The sequence below is a fragment of the Mustela erminea genome, chromosome 4 (genome assembly GCF_009829155.1).
Source record: "Mustela erminea isolate mMusErm1 chromosome 4, mMusErm1.Pri, whole genome shotgun sequence".
NCBI lineage: Eukaryota > Metazoa > Chordata > Mammalia > Carnivora > Mustelidae > Mustela > Mustela erminea.
Genome location: NC_045617.1, coordinates 68576747 through 68603663, shown reverse-complemented (window position 1 = coordinate 68603663; position 26917 = coordinate 68576747). Strand labels below are relative to the sequence as shown.

Below are 26917 nucleotides of genomic sequence, written 5' to 3'. Positions count from 1 at the left end.
TCTACATTAGAAGATCTTGCACAAGGGGCTGCTGAGTGGCTCAGTCGGCTAAGGGTTGGCCTTTGCTTCAGGTCATGATCTCAGTGTTTTGGGATTGAGTCCTGCATCAGGCTCCCTGCTCAGCGTCGAGTCTGCTTCTTTTTCTTCCCTCTGTCATCTCACTTTCACTCTCTCTCAAATAAATAAAAATCTTTAAAAAAAAGTCTTGCACAATTATGATTTTTTTTTCTTCCCAATGCCATGCTCATTGCGAGTCTATTTTCAATCTAAAACGTACACTTACTCAGAAAATAAATTGATAGTTGAGGAATTCTCTCTCAAGACCTTGCCAGTGACAATTAGTCTGATGGCTTTTCGAAACCAAGGATAAAAGAAAGCATAAATCAAGGGGTTCATTGCTGAGTTATAGTAAGCAATCCAAACCAGTATTTCATAGATATATGTGGGTGTGATGAAACCCAGGAAGGCATCAATGATTGAATCAATGAAGTAGGGCAACCATGAAATCAGGAAGGCTAGCACTGCAATTCCCAGGGTTTTTGCTGCTTTCCTCTCCCTCTTGGCCACTCTGTCTCTGTAGCTGTCTGCCGATCTCACAGTCTTACTGCTCATACTTTCAATTCTTCTAGCCTGTTTTTGAGCGATGAGGAAAATCTTGGAGTAGACAATTATCATCACAAGCGTGGGTATGAAAAATAATACAAAATTCACCAATACCCACCTTTGATTCACTGCGATTTGGCAACCTCCCACACAAGTGAGAGCACTTACCAGATCTTGCAGCCCAGCTTCATTGGCACCCGTGCCAATAAGAGAAAGACTATAAATAATAGAAAGGAGCCAGGAGAAGTACATAGGCCAGACAAAGACGCTGTGAACCTGGTTGGATAGACCAGAGGGTCAGTGACAGCAATGTATCTATCGAGGGAAATAAAACCCAAGTGGTAGATAGAAGCATAGCAGAAGGACCCTTCGAAACAAGAGTGAAATTTACAGTAACTGTCCCCGAAGTACCAGCAGCTCTCCACAGACCTCACCGTGCTGAAGGGCATGACGGTCACCCCCACCAGGAAGTCAGCGCAGGCCAGAGACGCTATCAGAAAGTTCGTAGGGGTGTGCAGCTGTTGGAAATGAAGGATTGAAATCATCACCAAGAGGTTTCCAAATACAGTCAGCACAACTCCGAAGCCAAACACTGCATAGAGAATCACGCGGGGGCCTGGTGAGTAGGGAGTTTTGACGCAGGATCCATTCAGGTTCTCAAAGCACTTTTGCACAGTCTCAGGAGGGAGAAAATCACTGCTCATGATAATCAGTTTTGAGACCCAGAAAAATGGTCGTCTTCCCCGGCTAAGACGTCCTTGCAGTCTTGAAAGATTCTTTAAAAAAAAAAAAAAAAGATATGTACAATATGTCAGTAATTGCCAGTACATTCTTCCCCTATTTCTTTGTAAATACAAATTCTTATTTTCATGTTTAAAAAGTGATTCATATCCTCATCTCATAAGATATTTCACTTCGTAATGAATAAGCAGTTAATTTTCATCATCACATAAGATGCTATTTGAATTAAAAACATAGTTTCTCTGTATCACCTACTAGTTCATATCCGAGACACGTTGGTGAATAAAGAGCTGTGCCATGATGCACGCACGAATGCCACTTACCCCCAGCTTACCAGAGCTATATTAATGTTCAAATGACTCTGTCCCCTCAGGAAAGTAGCCAAATAATTCCAAATACCCAGAGCCCTTAAGATTGAATCCCCATAGTGCAAGGTGTGGAAAGGAAAAAAATCTAAATAATGATCCTCTTTATGCTAAATATAAATTTATACCCTCCTAATTTCCAGTGACATCTGACTTTTTTATAAAGGAATGGAAACAGTGCCTGTTTTTAAAAAATCTTTGTTTAGAATTTGAAACCATATCGTTCATTCTCATTGATTATTGGAGATTACATTTTCATTTTTGTAAGAACCATTTATTTATAATTCTTGTTTGTCCCTAAGGCTTTCATATAAGCTCTTTATTCTTTCCATTATTGGTTTGTATTACAGAAATTAAATGCAGAATCATTTATTAAAGTCTAGGATGTCTCAGGTTGAGTTTTAATAATTCTAATTTGAGAAAATAGGGGTGTGGAAATCTAGTGTTTTCCTTGTGAAAATACACAAAGGAAGTGTATGGACACCTAAAAAGCATGTTACTGCTAAGGTTTTTTTTTGGTTTTATTTGTTCGGTAGTTTGTTTCTAAATGGACTGTTCGGAAGATATTAAAGAAATAATATGAAAAAAAATTTTGGAACATGGATATTCCTATCTTATACTTTAGATTTTACCATTGACAAATTTCTTTTTCCTCTTAGCTCTCTAGAACAGATCTTTTTCTAATAAATGAATTAGATTTTTCTAATAAATGAATTTTTCTAATAAGTGAATTTTTCTAATAAATGAATTCTGGTCACTTTTTAAAATCAGCCTTTTCATATTGAGGTATAATTGATAAATCTGTTCATGTTATTATTGGCTATTAATGTATCCACTTTGGTGAATTCTTCATTAACATTTTTGCCCATTTTTAACTGGGTTTTAAGTTTTCTAATTACTTAGTTGACTGGGTACAAGTCCTTTCTAAATATATATTATGAACATTGGACTTTTCAATTTCTTGAGAGTTGTTTTTTGGTGAATAAAAGATTTTAATTTTTATGAAATTCAACTTTTTTTTTTTATTGTTGGCAACTTCGTTTCTTGTCTAAGAAGCTGTTGCCTACCTCAATGTCACAAGTATTTTTTTCTATGTTCCCTCCAAAATTCTTAAAATTTTACTCCTAATGTTTACTTTTTTAATATGTTGTGAGGAATTTTATTATTATTATCATTCGAGGTTCAGTAGCAATGGTAGGAGTATATGGATATTTAGCAATTCCAGCTGCATTTCTTGAAGTGACTATTCTTTTTCCAGTGAATGATGTTTGTTCTTTTGTCAAAAACCAATTAACCAAGGTGCCTGGGTGGGCCCATCTCTTAAGTGACTGCCTTTGGCTCAGGTCATGATCCCAGTGTCCTGGGATCGAGTACCTCATCTCCCTCTGCCTATCCCTCCCTCTCTCCTGGCCTGTGCTTGAGCTCTCTCTCTCTGTGTCAAATAAATAAATAAAATCTTTTAAAAACCAAACAAACCAATTAACCTTGTACAAATGGACCTATTTCTGGACTCTCTTATAGTTTTTTGATCTATATTTCCTATATTGTTCTATGTTGAGGTCAATACTTTATTGTCTTAACTGAAACATAATAGTAAGTATTTTTTTTTTTAAGATTTTATTTATTTGAGAGAGAGAGAAAGCAGGAGCAGGGGCAAAGGCAAAGGGAGGGACAGAAGCAGGCTCCCAGCTTGGTAGCGTTTGATCCTAGGACCCTGAGATGAACTGAGCCAAAGGCAGCTGGGTATATGACTGAGGCAACCCAGGCACTGTATAGTGAGTATTAAATTCAGGTTATGTTGTGTGTTCCACTCTGCTGTTCTTTCCAAAGTTTCTTTGGTTATTCTGTTTGTCTTTATGTTTTATATAAATTTGAGATTCACCTTGTCAGTTTCTAGGGAAAAAAACAAACAAACAAAAAAACAAACCCAAAAAACCCTGTGGGTTTTTACGGGTATAAAGTTGAATCTATACAAATTAGAGAGAGAGGTACTGAAATGCCTGATCAGGACAGTGAAGTAACTCATTTCCCCTTTTAGTTTTGTCATTTGTGGTTTATGGGTTGTAGATGCTTTGCCATTAACTCTATACATATTTAGGATTGCTATATTTTCCTGGTAACATTTAAGGATTGGACATCCTAATAGTATTGAATATTATATCTCTCCATAAAAGCAAATATAAGAAAATAATGGTAACTAAATGTGTTATTTTAGCAAAAACTAACGCACAAAAGGAGTAACGGAGAAACAAAATATAAAAGGAACAAATGAGAAACAAATATCAAGATAATAGAACTAAGTATATAAAATTTACGTGACATGTCAGTGGATTTAACTCTCCAATTAATAGACAGAAATTGTCAGGCTGCATAGAAAAAGGCAAATCTCAACTATTTTTGCCTACAGGAGACACACTGTAAGTATAAAGACACAGTCTGAAAGAAAAAGGGATAGAAAAATAGATACTATTCAAATAATAAGCATAAGAATGCTGTTGTGGCTATATGAATATCAGACAATGTAAAACTCACAACAAATAGTACTTTCAGAAATAAAGACAGATTAATAATAAAAGAACTATTGAGGCATTGAGTCTTGAGATGAGTTCTCTGAATAGGTTGTGGGTTTCCTGGAATTGCTTATTAGATATAACTCTGTGTGGTGCATTCATGACCCCATTTCCGTGGTAGAGGGGGAGTTGATAGCTCACAGCCTATAGTGGCAATACATTTACTCTGATTATTATCTGTAGATACTGTATTCAAATTCTGACAGAAGACAAGGCTCTGGTGATGAAGGATATGCTTCCATACAGCATTTTAGTTAAAATACAAAAATGATGAGCTTGAGAGCCTTTAAATTCCTGTTCAAGGGGCGCTTGGGTGGCTCAGTTGGTTAGGCGACTGCCTTTGGCTCAGGTCATGATCCTGGGGTCCTGGGATCAAGTCCCACATCAGGGTCCCAGCTCCATGGGGAGTCTGCTTCTCCCTCTGACCTCCCCTCTCATGCTCTCTCATTCTGTCTCTCTCTCTCTCTCAAACAAATAAATAAAATCTTTAAAAAAAAAATAAATTCCTGCTCAAGACCCATATGAAGGACCTGAAAGCTTCCATGAATGCCTTGAAAGAATCCCATATCTGCCACAGCCACAGGGCTGAGTTTCTGAGAACCAAACCCAAACCAAATATAGCAGGTCCTGATGAAACTGATTCCCTCTAATCTCGAATTCTCTCAAACTTTCTGTTAGAGGAGGTACCTGGTCTACTCCCGCCTGAGGTCAGTTTCCCTTTTTTTAAAGAAGTGTACAGTGGCCTTCCCTGGAGTTGTTGCCTTACAAAACACCTCCCCTAACACCTTTTCTTGCCTCCAGACCTGTAATTACACTCAAAACCAGCAGGGCCCAAGGAACAAGGTACAAAGGGTGACCTACGAGGTTGTACGACTCAAAACCTTATATAAAATATTTTAATGACATTAAAATGTAATTCTTAAGATACTTTAACTACTTTTAAGAGGTAGTTCCTAAAACAAACCAATGCAGCTACAATTTAGGTAAGACAAAATATACTAGGGATATATACTTAAAGAATATCTTCATTAAATTAAAACAACCAAACAGAAAAACCTAACTCTGTACTCAAGTAAAACAGAGATTGTGAAATACTAATGTCAATTATGGTACACTAATTTCATCACAACACTGAAATGATAAAGATAAATGACAAAATAAACCCCCCATATACACACACATTGTCCATTATATAAAAAGCTAGACTTTGTAAAAGCATGTAGAAATATACATAGATGGGGGCCAGACTTCATATACTGTTGTATAATTTGGGTCTGGGTTTTGGGGTTTTGTTTCGATTTTAATCAAAAAATAGTATTGTGATTGTCTTTCCATGTCAATTTATACAGAACTCATTTGCGCTTTTTAATGACTTCATAACCCTCCACTACAGAGGTGGGACATAATTTATTTAATATATCCCATATGGATGTAGGCTTTTTCCAGTTGATAATTAAAAACTAGAGAGGAGAATTGAGGGGGTGCCTGGGTGGCTCAGTGGGTTAAAAATTAGAGAGGAGAATGGAGTTGGAAGAAATTGGAAGGGGAGGTGAACCATGAGAGACTATGGACTCCGAAAAACAATCTGAGGGGTACTGGGTGGTGGTTGGGGTACTGGGTGGTGGGTATTATGGAGGGCATGGATTGCATGGAGCACTAGGTGTGGTGAAAAAAATAATGAATACTGTTTTTCTGAAAAAAAAATTAATTTATTTAAAAAAAATTAATTATACAGTGAATGTTATTGTCATCTTTGCTTCCTTGGCTGACTCTAATCCCAAATTAATAACTAGAAATAAGAGCTGCAGGACCAAGTGACAAGTGTGTTTTAAATTTTCAGTTCCTCTCAAAAAAGAGATAATAAATTCTGTTCTCCCAAGTTGTAATGTGAGCATGTTCTATTCGTACAGGTGTCCAATTTCCCACGCTCTAATGCTGGGTATTATTGAAACTTCTAATATTTGCCAATTTGATATATGATACTCCATCACATTCTCATTAGCATTTAAAAATTATTTTTAAATTTACATTTTCATGTGTTTATTAGGCATTGTGTATTTTTCTCTGTGAAATCCTATTCATATGTCTAGTCAGGTGTTAATCTTTGTTTTACTATTTTGTAAGAGGACTTTCTATATTTAAATCTACTAACCCTCCTTTGACCATGTATATTGCCAATACGTTTCCAAGTTAACGTTTTTGTTTTTCTTTACCTAGGCTTTGTTTCTTTTGAATTTAGGAAAAAAAAATAAATTGAGTGCATGAATTTATAATAGGTTTTTGGTCATAACTCTTCCACTGAAAAATTCTGAAGTTATTAGTTTTTTAACATGTAGAAATATGAGTTTTATTTTCGTTTATGAAATGAGGAATGCTTAACAATACTTTTCCAAAAAGCTGTATGCCGCACCAACACTTCTTGAGTGTTTTCCATAACTTGCAGTGCATTGTTATTTTTGTCATCAACAATGTACACACTTTGGATAGTGTTTATAGAAAAGAAAATAACAGAAAATTGCCCTCCATAATGGCTGGAAGGTGAAACCACACACTTGGGAGGGTGAAAAAACAATCACATAGAAGGACAATCATTGGTGTGGAAATTGTACCATCTGCTCATGGTTATTCAACAAAATATCCCCCCAAATATAAAATATGAATCCAGTTCTGAGCCTGAAATCAGCCTTAGAGAACTTCAAGAGCTACAGAAAGATTGGACTCCAAGAAACAAGCTGCTTAAAATGGAAGTCAAGTACACAGAGTCCAGGAAGACGGGAGCCATGAAACTTCACAGATCTACACAATCTTTGAGGTGACCCAAAGAAAAGCCTAAAGGGAGGCCTGAAAAAGGAAAATAATTAATAATTAAAGTCAGGAAGCACACGGATTTGAGGAAACTAGAAAATATTACTTATGTCAGCCATTTTTAAATAAACATATCCCCTTCAAGTGCTTAGAGATGTTCACTTCACCTAAAAACATAAAGGTTGTACTACTGAAGTTGAGGTCCCATTTCTCATCCCCAGGTGAATGCATCATTTTCATGCCTGTGGTTCATGCCACAGTTATTAGGAAATTCTTAATATAGTGACAAATTCCTCAATTTGAAATTTTGCTTCATTAAGAAAACAAACTTATGGTTGATGAACTGTCTATTAATACTTGGCCACTTATAATGTGTTTTATTGCTCTCCTAAACCAAGGGTAAGGTGAAGCATAAATCAAAGGATTTACAGCAGAGTGATAATAACCGAGCCAGCAAAGTATCTCATAAATGTATGAAGGTGTTATGACTCCCCCAAGAGAATCAATAAATGAGTCAATGATACACGGTAACTACGAGATCAAAAACGCTATCACCGTGATACCCAGGGTTTTAGTGGCTTCTCTCTCTCTCTCTTACTCATTCTGGCTTTGTATGTCCCTGAGACTTCCGCTTTGCTACTAATGTTTTCAATCTTTGTAGCCTGTTTTCTGGCCCCAAGAAAAATACTACTGTATAGAATCATCGTAACAAACGAGGTGTGAAAAAAAAAACAGCAAATATATCAGAATCCAAAATTGACTTACAACTGTCTGGCACCCTCCTACACAGTTGAGGGCACTAGATACCTGTGTAGAACACAGCCCCACTGTAGGCAAGGGGCAGGGTCCAGGACACTGACGCACATCCCTGACCCACACACGGTGAACTTGCTAGGATTGACCAGAAAGCTATGCACCTGTTGATGGAGAGGAGACACAAGTGGAAAAGAGAAGAGTAACCAAATGCCACAGCGCAGCACGTGTGGAAGGGACAGAAACTTGGCCCGAAGTAACAGCAGCTCTTGCATGGACCTGACTGCTCTGAAGGGTGTGATGGTCACCCCCACCCGGAAGTCAGCAGAGGCCAGAGAGGCGAGGAGAACCTTGGTTTGAAATGCAGGATGGAAATCATCACCAGGAGGTTTCCAAACACAGCCAGCACAGCCCAGAGCCAAACTGTGTAGAGTGTGTAGAGTACCAGCAGGAATCCAGGCGAGCAGGGAGCTTTCAGGCAGGATGGGGTCATGTTCTGGTAGCAGAGCTGCTCGGCTGCAGGGGGGACGAGTCGGTGCCCCCACTGCTGCCGCAAACAGCAGGTAAACATAGAGAAGTTGTGCCCTCGGTCAGTCACACCAAATAGAGCATTTCCTATTTCCTGAAGGCAGAGGAAAGGTTGTTTACAACTGCCTACCTCTGTTACAGTGACCAGATAGTATCTCCATGGCCTGTCACATATTCATATTATCTCTGAACATCTGAAGTAATATATTTGACTTAAAAGTTCAAGAATAAACCCGGTGATTCACAGACCTGTACCCCTGGGGATAAAAATATATGTTTATAAAAAATAAAAAAAATAAAAGTTCAAGAAATCCTAGTTGTTATTAATCACTATCATTTTTATTTTTACTCTTTAGCGTGTAATTGAACCAATTTTTCTAAATTCAGTAAGAATCTTACTTCAAGTAGGTCTGTAGCAGATTTGCTTTTGCCACAGAAGACTTTCTGGCTTGCAACTTATCAAACATCTTTTATTACCTGGTCTTGATACACGGGATATGCCTCTTTGCCAGTTAGTCCTAAGTGTGTGATTTGTTTTTTATTAGTTACTTTTTACTACCGCCCCCCACCCCTGCCAAGACTGTTTGTGATGTTAGTGGTGAAACTCCCAAGAAGCACAGCCAGATCCCTTCTCTCAAGTCATCCTAAATCAAGTGTGGTTCCTGTAGTGCCAGATGTGAACAGAGAGAAGATATTTATATTTCATAATCTCCACTTAAAATTCATATTTTGACTTAGAGTAGCCATGATTCTAAAACCTAACAGTGACCATGTGGAAAACATGAAGAAAAGGATACCTCACTTATATTAAAAAAATGCAAAAGTTCTAAACAAAAGGTCAACAAACCAAACCTAGAAATATATAAAAAGATAATATGTCATGATTGGAGTCTATGCAAAAATGTACTTTTGTTTTAACGTAAGAAAGTAAAATAACATAACTCACCATTTTAACGTATCTGAGGAATGCAAAAAAATTACATAAAATTCAGCAATTATACACTACTAAACATTTTTAACAAAATAAAAATCAAGAAATGTTCTGTATGTATAAAGGTCTCTGCAGAAAGTCTTATTCACGTGTGCATTATTTATGTTTATTTATTAAGCATTGCTTTGTATCAGGGTCTTGAAGATACAAAAACAAACAAGAAAGATCTCCTGCCCTCAAGGGAGTATCCATGTTAATATGACAGACAGACATAAAACAGTAATAATTCATTGTGCTCCAAGTTAAAATTAACACATGTAAAAAGTGCTAAGTGAAAAATGACATCAATACTAATATAACTGGGATGAATAAATAGAATTCACTGAGGATATAAATTTAGGGCCAGGTTTAGAAGGATGAATGTAAGGTATTAAGGTCAAGAACAGGAAAAATTTCAAAAATTGTACACAGTTTCAGACAGCCCAATCCTTACTGTAGATTTTATGCTCTGACCCATGCATGGAGGTAGAGAAAACATACTTATTAGCAAGTAAAGATCTCAACTACCACAGAAGGCAATTTTCTTGATCTTTCTGTAACTGACCATTAAATCTCCCATGAGCCGCCTGTCATGGGGTACAATAGACATAAGTTCAGTCAGTGTGGGACTCCCACTCTTCTCTCCCAGGGTTGCATCTAAATTCCAAGGGACTATGTAGTCTGCCCCACTTCCACAGGAATAGATTGGGATTGTCTTCGTGGGTGTCTTCTAGAATGAAATGGCCATCTATCTCATCACGGAAAAAAAGGATTTTCACAGGACCCTAAACTCTGAATGACAGGCTTACCAATCCCCCACCTAGTCCACACACCTGGCTGTCACTCACAGGTGCTCCAGCCCAATCCCATGGGGCTCAGTAGGGGACATGCTGCTCTGCCCTCTTCAGATTCACAGCCAGTGCACCCTCGTCAGTCTCTCCTGTACCGTTCCATTTTATTGAAATTAGGAGAGTGGCTGGGGGTCTTAGATCTATGTATCAATCCCCTTCTTCTCCAGTGTCCTCAGCTAAGACACAGAGATTTGAGTCCTGTCAGAGTAGGCTCTCATGTTCTCCTAGTGTTCTTTTCCTCCCTCCATTCCTCCCCTCCCCTTAGCCTCAGCTGATTACCCTGTGTCTGCCCAGGAAACTGGAAGCATTCTGAAGTGTCCTCTCACACTCTTTCTCATCAGAGTCAACAAGTTACTTCTCAACTAATGAACCGCGGAGCCCCTACCGGATATTTTTTTTTTTTTAAGATTTTATTTATTTATGTGACAGACAGAGATCACAAGCAGGCAGAGAGGCAAGCAGAGAGAGAGGGGGAAGCAGGCTCCCCACTGAGCAGAGAGCCCAACACAGGGCTCTATCCCAGGACCCTGAGACCATGACCTGAGCCGAAGGCAGAGGCTTTAACCCACTGAGCCACCCGGGTGTCCCCTTACCGGATATTTTTAATGCAAATATTTTTAGAATTTGGGTCATAGCTTTATGTTATTTTTTTAATGCTATGGCTTTATATATATAGTTTATATATATAATATATATATATATATATATAGTTTGTTTTGTAGAGATGCTTCCTAAAACATAAGAGAAATTTCAGAAAACCCCACTATCTTCTGTGAGTTATAGGGCATGGATTCAGTTGCCTTATCGTTAAGGCAACTATCATTTTAACAGTAGCAAACAACTTTTGAGCACCTGCTCTATCTAGGTGTTTTATATATATTAAATCATTAAATCATCACAGGCAAGAAAAGCCCACAAAGTCAGCATGATTATTATCCCTATTTTACTAACACATTAAATGTTAATCACTTGGCTAGGATTATTCAACATCTAGTAAAGGATGAACTGTGGGTTTGCATCCCAGCAATTTAGCTCCAGATCTTGTGTGCTATTCCTCTATGTTCTACAGATACAAATGAACTTGATGTCTGGGTCATGCCCTTAACCTCCAGGTGATAGAAACTTCCTTTCCGTTAATCTGAGTTTTTTCAACCATCCCCCTCTGAGTTAACCAGGCATCAACAGTGACTCTATGGAGTGGAGATCTGGTCTGAGTGACCAACCTCCCTCACTGATGTCCAGTGAGATGGCCTGCTGGGTCTCTGGACCCTGGTCTCCGGACCCTGGAAGAATGACTGAACAGTCATCCCTCGTACCTGCCAGTAAGGCTCCTTTGGCTCTTACTTTTTTTTTTTTTTTTTAAAGATTTTATTCATAAGTAAACTCTACACAGGGCTCAAACTCACAACCCCAGGATCAAGAGTTACATGCTCCCCCAACTGTAGCTCTTACTTTTATCAGTCAGTTCCAATGGGCTTCTCAGAAGAATCTAGCTATACTGTGGCATCACAGGCGGAGCAACATTTGGTGGGGTTCAGCAACCTATGGCGCCTCTCTGCCCTGTGAGTTCTGCACAGGGGAAGGAGAATGTATTTCCCTTACAGGTCCCTTGAAGGTCTCCTTCAACCTACCTGACTATATTAGCATCTTATTGCCACAGTAACAAATTACCACAGACTTGATGGGTTAACACAACACAGATGTATTCCCTTAGAATTCTGGAGGCCAGAAATACAGAATCTATTCTCCTGAACCAAAATCAAGGTGCCTACATGGTCTCACTCCCTCTGGAGGTCTAGGGGAGAATGCATCCTAGCCTCTTCTAGTTTCTGGTCCCATTGTTCCAGCCTCTGCCTGTGTGATCCCACTGCCTTCTCCTCTGCATGTGTGTGTCATCTCCCTGTGGCTCTTTCTTATAAGGATACTTGCATGGCATTTAGAGCCCATCCAGATAATCCTGGATAATTCCTTAATCTCAAGAGTCTTAATTTAATCACATCTGCAAAGACGTATTTATCCAAAGAGGATTAACAGTGATAGGTTCCAAGTATTAGGATGTGGATCTCTTTCAAGGGGCCATTATTCAACCAACCACACTGGCGTATCAGTTACTTTTCTTCCATCAGCCCAGAGCAGAGAGAAGGGGTGCTCCTGCCTCATAGATACTCACTATTTTCTCAGTTATTATGGTCCTTTTCTCCCTTTATTCTGGAAAAAAGGAAGTTTCTCAAATCTAGTGACTATTGGCTCTTTCTTTTCTGAATAGGGCCTGGGCTTTGGAGGCTCAAGCACTTGGGGAAAAAAAAAAAAGAAAATCCTTTTCATCCTCATTTCACCTAAATCAATTAGAATACACTAGATGTTCTAAAGAGTTTTTTTCAAGTTTACCTTTTCTGAACTTTTTTATTATAGGGAAATTAAAAATCTATAGTTAGTCTACCAATATTTTCTATGAGAAACTATGAACATATTGAATGGTTTCTTCTAAATTTTTTTAAAAGATTTTATTTATTTATTTGACAGGCAGAGATCACAAGTAGGCAGAGAGGTAGACAGAGAGAGAGGGGGAAGCAGGCTCCCTGCTGAGCAGAGAGCCCTATGCGGGGCTCGATCTGAGGACCCTGGGACCATGACCTGAGCCGAAAGCAGTGGCCTAACCCACTGAGCCACCCAGGTGCCCCAATGGTTTCTTCTAAATTTTTATTGTTTCGTTTTACACTCAGATCTGTCCCAGAGGAATATGTATATCCAGTCACATGTGTTTGCAGAAGAAGAATACATCTCTTTTTTTTTCCCTAAATAGATAGCTAAGTGTCCAAACACGATTTTTTGAATATATCATCTTCCCCCATAAATATGTGACATTGTAAGTTTGCATTATAATCGACAGTGATAATATTCATAGGTCATGACAGGCAACTGTTCTCACTTCTTCACTTGAAGAAGTGAAGTGACATAGCACATGAAAGGAATCACGTTGAAAAGATAGTTATTGTTATAAATATATCATTTTGTCATGATCAGTTCCACAGTGGAGAAATGCCCAAAGGAGACTATCCCCTAAACATCAGACTTGAGGCTTGGGCCAGATCTGAATTTAACATCTGTTTCTCTCGCTGTTGGAAGAGCCCTGGTGAACAAGAGAAACTGATCTCCTTGCGAAAGCATGAAGCAGAGGGATGAGGAGACTGAAGAAAGTAACTCCAGCAAAAGGAGATGTTGGAATGAAAGTGAAGAAAACAGGGATCTAGGGGAAGACCAACAGCACGTGACATTATGAGAGAATAGGAAGAAGAAAATGAGCAATGAAAGTAACAGAGAGGTGAGCATGAAAGGTGAAAACACCAAGAAATTCCTCTCAGAAGATGGGGCAATAGAAAAGTAGCAAAGCAGAGAAGTGGGCAGAATCAGCAGTAGAAATGGGACCTCGCTTTACCATGTCAGCAAGTGTTTGTAGCAGAAGCTTGGAGAAGCTCACTCTAAGCAATGATTGATTGAATCCGAGCAATGCCTTCTTTCAAATTTGATGTATGCACACACCCCATTCCACATCTTTTTTTAAAATTAATTAATTAATTAATTAATTAATTTGACAGAGAGAAATCACAAGTAGGCAGAGAGGCAGGCGGAGAGAGAGAGAGGAGGAAGCAGGCTCCCCGCTGAGTGGAGAGCCCGACGCGGGACTCGATCCCGGGACCCCAAGATCATGACCCGAGCCAAAGGCAGCGGCCCAACCCACTGAGCCACCCAGGCGTCCCCCATTCCACATCTTAATACATGGAAAACTCCCAGTGTCTCGCAAATACCTTAATTTTAAGTTGAGGCTTATCCTGAAAATACATTTATGTTAATAAACTGTCCTTTAGTTCTTGACCAGTTATATTGTTTGAAGTCTCTCCAAAAGAGAGAGGGTAAAATTAAGCAAGGATTTTATAGCTGAATTTTAAAATCCAGTTCAATAAGTTTATTACCAACTTGAATGAGTATTCTTACATATTTGATATAATTGTTGGTGCATTTGGGTTTAAATCAACTATCTTAGTATTTTTTCATTTTTTTATATTAACATGTAATGTTTTATTTTCCCCAGGGGTACAGGTGTGTGAATCATCAGGTTTACACACTTTATAGCACTCACCATAGCATATACCCTCCCCAGTGTCCATAACCTCACGACCCTCTCCCTACCTGCCCCCCCTCTCTGGGCAACGCTCAGTTTTTTTTGTGAGATTAAGAGTCTCTTATGGTTGGTCTCTCTCCCAATCCCATCTTTTTTTTTTTTTATTCTTTACATTTGCTCTTTTACCTCTTTTGACTAATTTTAGATTTTTTTTATTATCCACTTTTTCTCCCATGAAATTATAAATTGGAATTAATTACATTATTCTGTTGGAATCCTAGAGTTTTAATATGTATCCCTCATTAATTAAATTCTCCAATAAATTAAGAGTTTTCCTAATTCAAGGCAATGCAAAAAGTTTACCTGGAATTTTATACTCCATCTACCTTTTCCAACTTTTTGGATACCACTATCACTTATTTTAATTCTGCATGCAATTTAAGTAAAAAAGATGTTCGTTTTTACATTTAGCCTTCCTTTTATTTTTCCAATATTGACACTGTGGCACACCACATTACTTCCCACACTGCCGTGTTTCCTCTGGGATTAGATTTTTCTGCCTTGAGAACTCCCTCAAGTTTTTCTTTTGGTGTGGCTATGCTGGCAGTAAAGATTCTAAATTTTTGTTTATCTAATGATATTTTCGTTTCCCATTTCAATTTTGAAAGGCATTTTTGCTGACTTCAGAATTCAAGTTTGTCAGTTATTTGTTTTCGGTGTTAATGATAATGATATTGAGTTTTATCCAAGTGTATTTGGGGTAAATTCACCAAGGAGATGGACTTAAAATACATCGAGTAGGTTAAGGAGAGAAACTTACTGTAAAAACAGAATATCCAGGCAGAGAGTGCTAAGGTGTGGAGATGGGGAGGGCAGGGTGCTGGTAGGGATCTGGAGCCTGGTTGTGGGACAGGTGCTGTGTGGGGAGCAGCATGAGATATGGGAGAAATGGACACAAGGTTAAGATGATTTTCCCACGTGGTGTGGATTTGTGCAGAGGTCAGTGTGTGGGAGGGGAGAGGACGTAATATATACATATATACGGTGACGAGCACAAATTTTAGCTACCGCTTACTCAGGCATGCTACAATGCGATTTATTTTTCTGCAGTATTCTTAAATCTTGCTTAGAGGCTCATATCCCACCAGGAACGAGACATAGATCTCAGTAAATTTAGGGATTCTGCTCCTTTTCCTCCAGGGTGGCATCCAAACTCCAGGAAACTCCACAACAGCATCTGTGAGTGTTCTTGGAAGTCTGTCTATGTTTCCCTTCCTCTAAGGTGCAGACTCCACAACATCCCCCTCCAGGAAGGAAAGTGCTCCTTCCAGCCCTGCTGGGAAGTTCAGTCTTTCAAAACAGGTGCCCCAGCCAGAGATCTCTGTGTGCCCTGGTTGGCGCTTAGGTACCCAACTCAACCTTCTTTTTCTTGCTAGGGAAACATTAAATTAAAAAAAAAAAAAATCCAACCTGAGATTGGGGATGTTTAAAATCACCTTCCTTGCTTCTCCTCTTTCTAAGTCACCTTCTGGCTGTCAACACAATCTAAAAGCCCATATTGGTTTCTGTTTGTTTGTTTGTTTCTTTTGTTTTCCTGCTGATCACTCTGCATTGCCTATTTATTTGTTTATTTAAAGATTTTATTTATTTGATAGAGAGTGACACAAACAGGGGGAGTGGCATGCAGAGGGAGAGGGAGACACAGGCTTCCCACTGAGTAGCATCCTAGAATCATGACCTGACCTGAAGGCAGACAGATGCTTAACTGACTAAGCCACCCAGGCATTCCTATATCTGCCTGCTTAATGAAAAATATTATGTAGAACTCTTCTGAACACATTTCATCACAGTCTTTTGGTATTTCTGAAATCAACAGTGACTTCTGAGACTCCATTTCAACTCTTTAATCAGTACTCTTACAGGGTCATGGTCATGACTCTAAATACCATGTTGTTTTTTAATACTTTCTTTGTAATGTATTTCATCAATCTCAAAATGTCCTCAAGGTATGTGACATTTTCTACTTGTTGGTAGCCAGGGCAGATGCAAAAATAATTCTTACCGGGACAAAAAAAAAAAAGCTGCACTCTTTTGTGTTTCTATAACAGAAACCTAATAAAGTGGCCAAGTCAGGATTGAGAATAGGGGAAGATTTAAGTCTATGCACTAAGTAATCTTTGGCCCCAAAACCATAATGGCTAAGGTAATTTAAAGAATTAATTTAAAGAATTGTTTTGTAGAATGACTTTCCTGAAAACCACTGCTGAAAATAATCTTCCAAGTTCACATCTTACTATAGGGATTCCAAAGAAATTTTCCCATTGATGGCATTTATTTCTCTGAAAGGACTGCATGTCTTAGTCAGCAATGTAGGTCAGACAATATAGAGATAAAGATGAGAAAAAGTGATCCTTGAACCACACAGTTACATCCCATATTAGAGTCTTTGTGAAGAGAAATGCTAAAGACAAAAAATAAAGGTGTTTATGATTAAAGGGAAATTTTTTTATTAAAAGGAAATTTTATCAAATTAAGGGAGCCAGCTCTTTGTTAACTGAAATGAACCCCTCATTAATCTTGCATTATATAATTTTAATTTTGCTATAGAAATCATTGAAGATTTATAATAAAAATGGAAAATTGAAGAATATAATAGAGATATTCTCTGGTAATTTTCTTAGGTATCCTTATAGATCTTTTTCTCAGATGTATTGAAAAGTGGAATCCTACATCTTTGTGAAAATCAAGGACAGAATTTTCCATATGCACCGTGAGCACCGACTCATCCCTCTCTGCAGCCGAGCAGCTCGAGACCAGAACGTGACCCCATCCTGCCTGAAAGTTCTCTGCTCACCGGGACCCCGGCTAATGCTCTATGTTGGGCTCTGGAGCTGTGCTGGCTGTGTTTGGAAATCTCCTGGTGCTGATTTCCATCCTGCATATAAAACCAAGGTTCTCCTCGCCTCTCTGGCCTCTTCTGACTTCCAGGGTGTGACTGTCACACCCTTCAGCGCAGTCAGGTCCGTGCAGAGCTGCTGGTGCTTTGGGCCAAGTTTCTGTCCCTTCCACACGTGCTGTGATGTGGCATTTGGTTACTCTTCTCTCTTCCACTTGGGTTTCCTCTCCTTGGACAGGCGCATTGCTGTTACTGACCCTCTGGTCTGTCCTAGCAAGTTCACGGCATCTGGGTCAGGGATGTGCGTCAGCGTCTCCTGGACCCTGCCCCTTGTCTACAGCGGGGCTGTGTTCTACACAGGTGTCTGTGATGATGGGCTGGAGGGACTCTCTAGTGCCCTCAACTGTGTAGGAGGGTGTCAGACAGTTATATATCAAAACTGGGTGTTAATAGATTTTCTAGCCTTCTTCATACCTACCCTTAATATGGCAAGTCTCTCTAGCAATCTTTTTCTTGTGGCTAGATGACAGGCTAAAAAGATTGAACATACTTGGAGGCAAGACAATAGTTATAAATCCAGAGTGGCTAAGAGAGAGAGAAAAGCCGCTATAACTCTGTGTATCATGGTGATAGCATTTATGATTTCATGGTTACTATATAGTATTGACTCATTAATTGATGCCTATATGGACTTCATGACCCCCGCCTGTATTTATGAGATTTGCTGTTGGTGTGCTTATTATGATTCAGCCATGAATCTTTTGATTTATGCTTTATTTTACCCATGATTCAGGAAAGACATCAAAGTTATTGTGAGTGGTTGGGTTCTCAAGGACAGTTCAGCCACCATAAATGTGTTGTCCAAACAAATGTAAGCAGTTGGACTGAAGAAGTTAAAGAAATCTTTACAATTTCCAAACGAAATGAACTTTAAAAATCAAATAGGACTATTCATGAGGAGAAAACAAATTATTCTTCAAATTTAAAAGGGTAGATCAATGTGTTTCCAGTCATGTTAAGATGTGCACTTCATTGTCATTTTTCCAAAAGCGTGCAATTTCCTAATAAATGTTAAATTTTTATTTGCTAATTATTTCAGAGCTCAGCATATCCCACTTCCTAAATATACTTTCCTCCCTCATTTCTTTTAATTCATGGACTCTTCCCTTTGTTATGGAATGTTACCTGAAAACATCTTTGTTCTTTGGTTCCCTTTCCTTTTGTCTTACAAAGTTTTTCACTCTCTCAAAACCTTGCCTACAGAAGGTTCTTGCTTTCTTTTGCTTTGGTTAATTTCCCAAGGGAGGCTTTTGGGGAACAAATGGCTTTTTTTGGGGGAGGGGAGCAGTTAAATGTATTGTGTTTAATGTCTGAGGAGAGAGATCTGAAGTATTTATCTATAAATTGCGTGTAGAGTAACACAGACACCTTGTCTGATTCAGAATCAGGAGAGATCTCTTGGGGGTTGGAGGGCATCCACAAACATAGACTCCATCCTGACCGGCTGTTGTGAGTGCCAAATGAATTACTCTTATCCTGTGTAATTATTTCCTCCAGCAGTGCGGGAAGCAAAAGCCATTGTACTTCCCCAAATGATGCTAGCGTGATTATTTGTCTGCTCTTTTTGCTGCTGTTATTACCATGCAAACTGTGTAAATGGTTGGCACGCAGGGAACTCTATGCTATTCTGTTCAAACATATTAAATATAACTTTTCATGGGGAGAGATTCTCTTCTGAAAGCAGTCTCTTGTTCTTTTTTCTGTAGCAAAACTTAATTTCAACAAAAAGTTTGCTAGTTTGGGGAGATAAGTGAAATATACATCAATAAAAACATTCACATACTCATCTTTTTTTTTCATGTATGAATGATGAACCTCATGCCCACAGTGCACCAAAGCAGTGCTGGATTACAGAGAAACAGGCAATGGGATCCTACCTTTATCTTTAAGAATCTGGAACTCTGGCAAGAAGCAATGTTGTTAACTGCAGAAAATTTTAGAAGGACAAACACTAGCTCAGCTAGATTAAGGTCAGTATCAATACTGACAAGTCATGTTGATAGCAGAGTGTCCTTGTCATGATGTGATGAGAACGGCATGTTATTTCTACGGTCCTTCTCCCAAAGAAAACCCCTATAATCCCTATGTAATTAGGAGAAAGTCTTCAGATAAACCCTTGCTGAGGACTGTCCTACAAAATATCTGACCAGGTCTCCTCAAAACCATCAAGGTCATCAAAGAGAGGGGGAGTAAAAGAAACTGTCAGGGTCTAGAGGAGCCCAAGGAGACATAACAACTAAAAGTAGAGTCATAAATGGGAAGTTGGAACAGAGGAAGGACAGCAGGGAAACCTGAAGAAATCTGAATCATGTATGGACTTTTTATTGATACATTAAAAATAACACAACAATGTTGGTTCATTAATTGTAAGACATGTATGATACTAATTTAAAATGTTAATAATAAGAGAAATGGGGGACAGGATATCGGAACTATCTGTACAGTCTCTGCAACTTTCTTATAAATTTAAAACTATTCTAAAATAATAAAAAGTTTATTTTTAAAATATAGGGTAAACAGTTACGTGAGGACAATGGGCATTAATCCTTATACTGACTAATTCACTGATCCGTTTCACTAATATCTTTGAAGACCTAGTGTTCTGGGTTCAGTTTTTCAGGAATACAGAACAAAAACCTTAGAAAATCTTGTAAAGAAAAAACTGATCTACTGACAATTACGGCTTGGAATTCATAAAGGTTTAAATGATAAAAGATGCGTTTGAGGGGTGTCTGGGTGGCTCAGATGGTTAAGTGTCTGCCTTCATCTCAGGGTCCTGGGATCAAGCTCCACATTGGCCTCCCTGGTCAGCCGGGAGTCTGCTTCTCTCTCCCCACTCCTGCTCTCTCTCTCTCAATCTCACTCTCTGTCTTTCAAATAAATAAATAAATATCTAAAAAAAAAAAGAAAAGAAAAGAAAATATGTATTCGAGGAACACAGAAGAAAGGAGAATTGACATCTTGCTTGGAAGAATAGGGAGACGTATTAAAGAGTAGCATTTAGGCTGGGCCTTAAGAAATTAAGAAGAGTTTTTTGCAGGAGGCAAATGATGAAAAAGGATTTTCAGGCTGAAGGAATAGCATGACCAAAGAAACTGAGAAGGTACAGAGTGTTCAGGAAATATGAAGATAAAATAACTAAACAGTTAGCAAGGGAATAGTCACCCTTTTGACCTTCCTGAGGTTGGCATTCAAGATCTTCTACCTTTCCTCGGCCGTCATACCCCCAGACACCTTCCATTTCGATGTGGAGACATTCTTACTCCTCTGCTCAGGGTTTGACTCTAATTCTTATTGTCTTCCAAGCCAACATTTCCCAAATGAGGCTTTATCAGACAGTCATCCTATAAAGTTCTCCAGGGAAAAAAATTTTCTGCATCAACAATGTTTTGGAGTTACTGCATACTGTATCCTGCTCTTGGAGAATAACATAAGCCATGACATATTAAAGACTCTGAAAAGTCCCGTTTCAACAAAAACCTGTCTACCATTGTTTAAATCTGCATTTAAAAAATTTCTGTGCAGGGCTCCTGGATGGCTCAGTGAGTTAAGCCTCTGCCTTTGGCTCAGGTCATGATCTCAGGGTCCTGGGATGGAGCCCTGCATCAGGATCTCTGCTTAGCAGGAAGCCTGCTTCTCTTCCTCTCTCTCTCTGCCTGCCTCTCTGCCAACTTATGATCTCTGTCAAATAAATAAATAAAACCTTAAAAAAAATTTATGTGAAGTTGCACCTTATGATATAGCTGAGTGTTCTTCTAGGACATACAGTGCCATGTTCAGTGGATTGAGAAGAAGTGTGGATTTATTTCTAGGCAGAGGAATCTATGTTTTTAAAAATAATGACTGATTTATCCCTTTTAATTTTATTTATTCCTATATCTAAGACATGTGTCCCTTAATGTCTCAAAATTATGTATATTACGATGAGTTTTAATTTAGAATTCTGTTTTCATTTAGCTACGTGATAATACTTTAGTTAATTGGAAAGGAAAGAATAATTACTTCCAAAGAAAAATTAGGCTTTAAAAATATGTTTACAATAAATAATTTTTAATTATAAAGACAATAAAGTCAATAGAAGTTATCTTTCTATCCAGAAAGAAAGAAATGGAGTAAAATAAATTCATTTCAGCTAACTTCAAGGACAAACTAAAACATTACTTCTTTATTTATGGAGATTGATTGGTTTATGTTTATATCTATGTTATATCTATCCATATTATTTGTACTTCAGAGACCTCAAATTAATTTACAAATACGTTTTTCAAACAAGCAATTATTAATTTGAAAAGCATTCAGTAAGAAATGTGGGAATTACTAGAGACCTGTTGGAAAAGATTTAGGAAGAAGACAGAAGCAAAATGTACATAAAAGATGTCAGTGCCTTTACTAGTAACAGCTTGTAAGAAACACTTGGTTCAATGCTGAGTAAGCATGTGGGATAGGTACTTGTTTTTCCAAAGAAAATCATATACTGGTGTTCCTGGAAAGATAGTAGGTCTAACTTACATGATTTTAAAAAGGCAGAAAGATTATTACAGTGACGAGATGTGGATCATTATCACTTTACAAAATAGTCCACTATTTCCAAGTTTCAATTATTAAAGGAAAGGGAGGAGATATCCATTTAAGAATATAATACATTTACTCAGTAATCATTGAAATGGGTGAATCCGGCTTACAATCCTGTTTAGTGGTGGGATTCCACAAAGACATGGATTCTAAAGGGAACATTATAAAAAAAGAAACAGTCCGAACCCTTAACTATGACTATGAAAAGTGATGTGAATTAGGATGCAAGTAACATTGCTGAAAAGTAAATTACACAGTATTTGAGCTTCAGGAGACATTAGAGAACAAACAGTGTGAAACCCTAATTTTCTAGCTGAAACTCCATGAGATACAAAGGAATTCAAAGATTGCCAAAATAGTCTCACCTGGCACTGGCAGATGGCAGGACCAGGAGAGAACTCAGAAATCCCAGCTTCTGTGCTCTTTTCCTTCACCTCTGTTTCTCCTCTGTCTCAATGAAGTAACAAATAAGGAGCCCAATATTTTCACAGAATTTTAACTTATCCAAGGAATATTCGGTTGACTAAATTCTTTCCTTTCCTATACTCTCCTATAGAAACTCTGAATAAAGAAGGACTGTATTTCTTTTTGAATTAAGAAGTTTTTCCCCACCACTCAAACCATAGTGTCCTAAGAAGCATGTCCACAACCTCATGACACCACACAGCCCACTGCCACAGCACCATTCATCCTTCCTACTCCTTGCCTGCATTCAGTTAAAGAAGTCATTCTTGGTACAAATCAATAGTGCGTGTCCGAGATGAGAAGATCTCCCCACTCAGGCAGAGTTTCAGTGCCTTTCTGAACCATCGGTAGGAGAAAACATAGATGATAGGGTTGCAGGCTGAATTGAAGTAAGCAAACCAGATAAAGATGTCAAAGATCAGTGGTGGTGTGATGAAGTTAAGAAGGCTGTCAACCAGCGTGTCAATGGTGAAGGGAAGCCAACACAAGAGGTATATCCCCACAGCGATGCCCAGAGTCTTGGCAGCTTTTCTTTCACGTTTGGTAGCCCCAGCCAGGTTTTTGCTCAAGGTGTTGATCTGTTGAGCCTGCCTTGTGGCAACCACAAAAATCTTCACATACAAGCTGATCATGATGAGGCAGGGGAAAAAGAACATAGGAAAGTTTAGCCAGCCCCAAAACTTATTGAATAGCAGTTGGCAACTGCCAACACAAGGCATCTCTTCCAGCCACTGACTGAGCGCATTCTCTACCACATCTGTGTAGAGGAAGAAGGCAGTGTAAACTGCTGGGATCCCCCACCCTGCCAGGATGTACCTGAAGGCTACCCTGACCGTGAACTTGGAGGGATAGATCAGGGGCTCACAGATGGCACAGTGGCGGTCAATGGAAATGAAACAGAGATGGAAGATGGAGGTGAGGCAGAAGAGGGTGTCCAAGTAGGTATGCAGGCGGCAGAGGAAGTCTCCAAAGTACCAGCAGCTCTCTACTGAGCGAACGGTACTGAGGGGCAGCACTAGCAGACCCAGAAACATATCAGCCAGAGCCAGGGAGAGCAGCAAGAAGTTGGTGGGAGAGTGAAGCACTTTGAAGTAGGACACAGCAAACACCACAAACAAATTTCCTAGGACTGTAATCAGCATGCCTGATGCACAGGCCAGGTAGATGGCCAACCGAATGTCCAGAGGATGGATTGTCCTGGGGCAAGACCCATTCACCTGGTAGCAGAATTTTGTGGAGTGTTCTTCAGCACCTTGGAAGAGGACAGCGCTCATTTATGATTTCTTCTTTTCCTCTCTCTCTGGGAACTGGCCACCTGTCCCACCCCCCAAAAAAAGATACAGAGGAGAAACTGAAGAGCAGTTTGGAACCTAGTACAATTTCCTGCGGTACTAAATAAAATGTGCTCCAAAAATCAAAGCAACATGGGATTTAAGATCTCCTAAGAGTCATTTCTCTGCTAACTCTGTTTTGTCTGACTGGGCACTTTTGAAAAGAGTGTAGAAAAAGAGTGTAGACTGTATCTTCAAGGGAAAAAAAGAAGAATGTAAGCTAAATGTTCCCACAAAGACAAAACAGGCAATGTCACAGTAGGCGTCATACAATTATTGAGAGGGTGCCTCTGCCATTTTGATAAGCTCACCCGTTGTCAAGAGTAAAGTGAGACTTTAAGCTGTAAGTCTGAACCAAAGGAAGAATTCATTCTTTGTAACAAATCATCACTTAGGGAAGGAGTAACTTCTGGCTCCTCCCTTCAAGACTCAAATAAAATGACAGTAAATTCAACAGCTTAAGCTTTTTAATTACATGTCAACTTTCCCTAGAAAATAATTCAAAATGCAAATAATTAAAAGAATAGAAAATGACCCGATTTCAGTTCTGCTGCTGCACAATTCTTAAAGAGAACACACATTGTTTATACATTTCTAAAGAACTATGTGGTTTGAAAAAGTATTTCTTCTATCTTAACACTAACCTGTGAAATTTTAAACAAGTTCTAATAAAATGAATTCAATGTTTCTAAGCTGCTTACATAGGTAGGAATCAGAATCACTTCATCAGAAGAAGCCCTTCTTGTAGCAGGTGAACATAGGTATGTAGAATTCTCTCCTAGCAGCAAAAAGGACAGATGTGCAATCAGGAGATGATTTTATACTCCAAATAGAAACCAGTCCTCAGTGTGTATGTCACACAAATGAGGGATAGAGGAGCACCAAGGGACCTAGTTTGCACTACTCACAAGTGTCAGGAGCTTGAGGCTCCTACTTGGGACAGGATCATTTATCCTGCCAATTAATTAGAGATCATTGAAGACACTGGTTTTTATATGTTCTTTAGTTTTATTTTTGGTAAGTTTCATATATCCCTTCTGCTTTAGGATTATTTGTGTACACTTTTTTCAACAAAATAGTTGAGAATAATTGATCATAAGCCCTTTGGTTTGTGACCTCCACATTGGATTCATCATGATTTTTTTTTTTTTTTTTTTAGCTCTTAGGTTTTATCTTGGTTAAAAAAATCACAGTAGATAAAACAGTGCCCTGAACACAGCAGTTAGATTCTGGTTCTGTTACTGCCTAGGTCATGATTTATACCCTTTATCCCTCTGTCTCCTAATTGGTAAGAGTACCTGTAATTATACTTAAACGTCCCTACTTCACATGGATATTATCAAGGAAAATAATATATTCAACCATGTTCTTGTTGGGGGCCTTGTGCCTAGAGGGGGTTAACCCAACAGAGCAACAGTTCTTGGGAACCTCTTCAACCGAGGACCTTCGCAGGTGGCGAGCTAGAGTGCCACCGTGTCTCCCTGCTTGCTGATTGTTATGAGAACTTTGTGAGGTTTGGCTTGTTGCCATTGCAGCTGCTGTCTCAAGACTAAGTTAATAAGGCTCCTGTGTTTTGTGAATATTGAGTTATGGCCTAAGTGTCTAAACCATGAAGGTCAAGGCTGTCTGATATCTCTGCATGGCCAGCTACTCTCAGGCCAAAATAGAAACTAGCACCAGATGTACAGGAGGTGATTCCCTTACTGTGTGGTGTAAATCAGAACTCTGCAAAATAAACTTTGGCACTTGCTTGACACGTTGGCCTGTGTCCCTCCTGTTCCCCACACTCCCTTTCTTCATTCTCCTCTCCTTCAACCCTGCTCCCTCTTGTCGCGCCGGCCGCGACATATTCTGCTCTCTGATTCTTGGTACCAAACCTCCAGAGGATGAAATGCCTCTTTATGGTCTTAGAGAGAGCATTACACAATATAAGTCAAAATGACATTGCAAAAATGACATAATTCTAAAGGTGACAAGAGATTACATCTGCCAGCAGAGCCTTCCATAGAAGGTATAGAGGTCAAAAAAAAAAAAAAAAAAAGAGAAGAAGGAAAGAAAATGGAAAAAAAAAAAATGAAGGAAGTTGGCAGGCATCTCTACCCTCTCTACACAGCCTGGGCTAACCCCAGTAGTGATTGCTGGAAATTTGCCTTGTACCAGGTCCTGTGCATGAAAACAGATTTCTGACTCCAGAACTTGATAATCAGACCAGGAAGGATCCTGCATTACCACAAACCATGACACCCCTCTGTTTATAAGACATACTCCATCTGCGATCAGCCAGGAAGTCCTACAGTTCTAAGTTTAATGTGACCAAGAGTGTGTGAAAAATAAGGACAAATCCCTTACAAATAAAATAAGGCCTAAAGGAGGAAATTCTCTGTTAAAAAAAAAATGTTTTGTGTTTTGTTTATTTGGAGGGATATATTACATCAAACCTGAAATGCAATATGGAATCACAAGTCTATTTGGAGATGCAGAATTTAAAATGACTATTTCTAGTGGGGCGCTTGGGTGGCTCAGTGGGTTAAAGCCTCTGCCTTCAGCTCGGGTCATGATCTCAGGGTCCTGGGATGGAGCCCCGCATCGGGCTCTCTGCTCGGTAGGGAGCCTGCTTTCCCTCTCTCTCTCTCTGCCTGCCTCTCTGCCAACTTGTGATCTGCTGTGTCAAAGAAATAAATAAAATCTTTAAAAAAAAAAGACTATTTCTAGTTTTGTGATCCCTAGATCAGAGATTACCTAATTCTCTGCACCCAGTATTCTCATCCATTAATTGAGTATAGTACACTACCTACACCACAGTTTTATCATGACGATGAATTAATGTTAAGAACAGTACCTGTCAGAGTAAGTGGAATTGGACAGACAAGAGTATGTGTGGACCCCGTGTCAACCCTCCTAAGTTAGGGCTCTCGTCCCCTCTTCCACTCACTTTCAGAAATACATTCCAGTTACCTAACAGCTAGGAGGAAAAGTCATTGGAGTCTAGAACCTCTAGGTTTTCTTGCTTATCTCAGGATTCAAGGATGCTCCTTTCCCCCTGCTTGCCTCAAAGTGGCTATTTATTTTAAGAAACAGGAAATAACTGTAAGTGAAATATTTATGAGATGGTCAAAATTTTGTTTGATTTAGGATTTTAACAATTAGTCTTGCTATTTTAATATCACTAAAGCCACTAGTCTAGGCCACAAAACAGGAATATTAGTGTTTTCCCGCCGAAGCAATGTCAGACTCCCTTGAAATAAACTACCGAGTTTTGGTCCAGCAGAGAGAAAGGCAGCTAGGTG

At 39.0% G+C, this 26917-nt stretch overlaps 2 protein-coding genes and 2 pseudogenes across 2 annotated transcripts; 1 reads left to right on the top strand and 3 right to left on the bottom strand.

Annotated features, from left to right (window-relative positions):
• Nucleotides 1-279: 279 nt before the first annotated feature.
• Nucleotides 280-1307, bottom strand: LOC116587778 (trace amine-associated receptor 7a-like). Its single transcript, XM_032338339.1, is given in 2 exon segments — nucleotides 280-851; nucleotides 854-1307. Coding segments are annotated over 2 exon segments (1026 nt in total).
• Nucleotides 1308-7399: 6092 nt separating this feature from the next.
• LOC116589341 lies at nucleotides 7400-8408 on the bottom strand (annotated as a pseudogene).
• An 8661-nt stretch (nucleotides 8409-17069) lies between these two features.
• On the top strand, nucleotides 17070-18077 carry LOC116589340 (annotated as a pseudogene).
• Nucleotides 18078-22559: 4482 nt separating this feature from the next.
• LOC116587777 (trace amine-associated receptor 5) lies at nucleotides 22560-23573 on the bottom strand. Its single transcript, XM_032338338.1, has one exon. The coding sequence runs from the start codon at nucleotides 23571-23573 to the stop codon at nucleotides 22560-22562; it is 1014 nt and encodes a 337-aa protein (XP_032194229.1).
• Nucleotides 23574-26917: the final 3344 nt, after the last annotated feature.

What these genes read in the sequence shown, in the direction of transcription:
- LOC116587777 (XM_032338338.1), bottom strand. Translation starts at nt 23,573, where the DNA reads ATGAGCGCTGTCCTCTTCCAAGGTGCTGAAGAACACTCCACAAAATTC.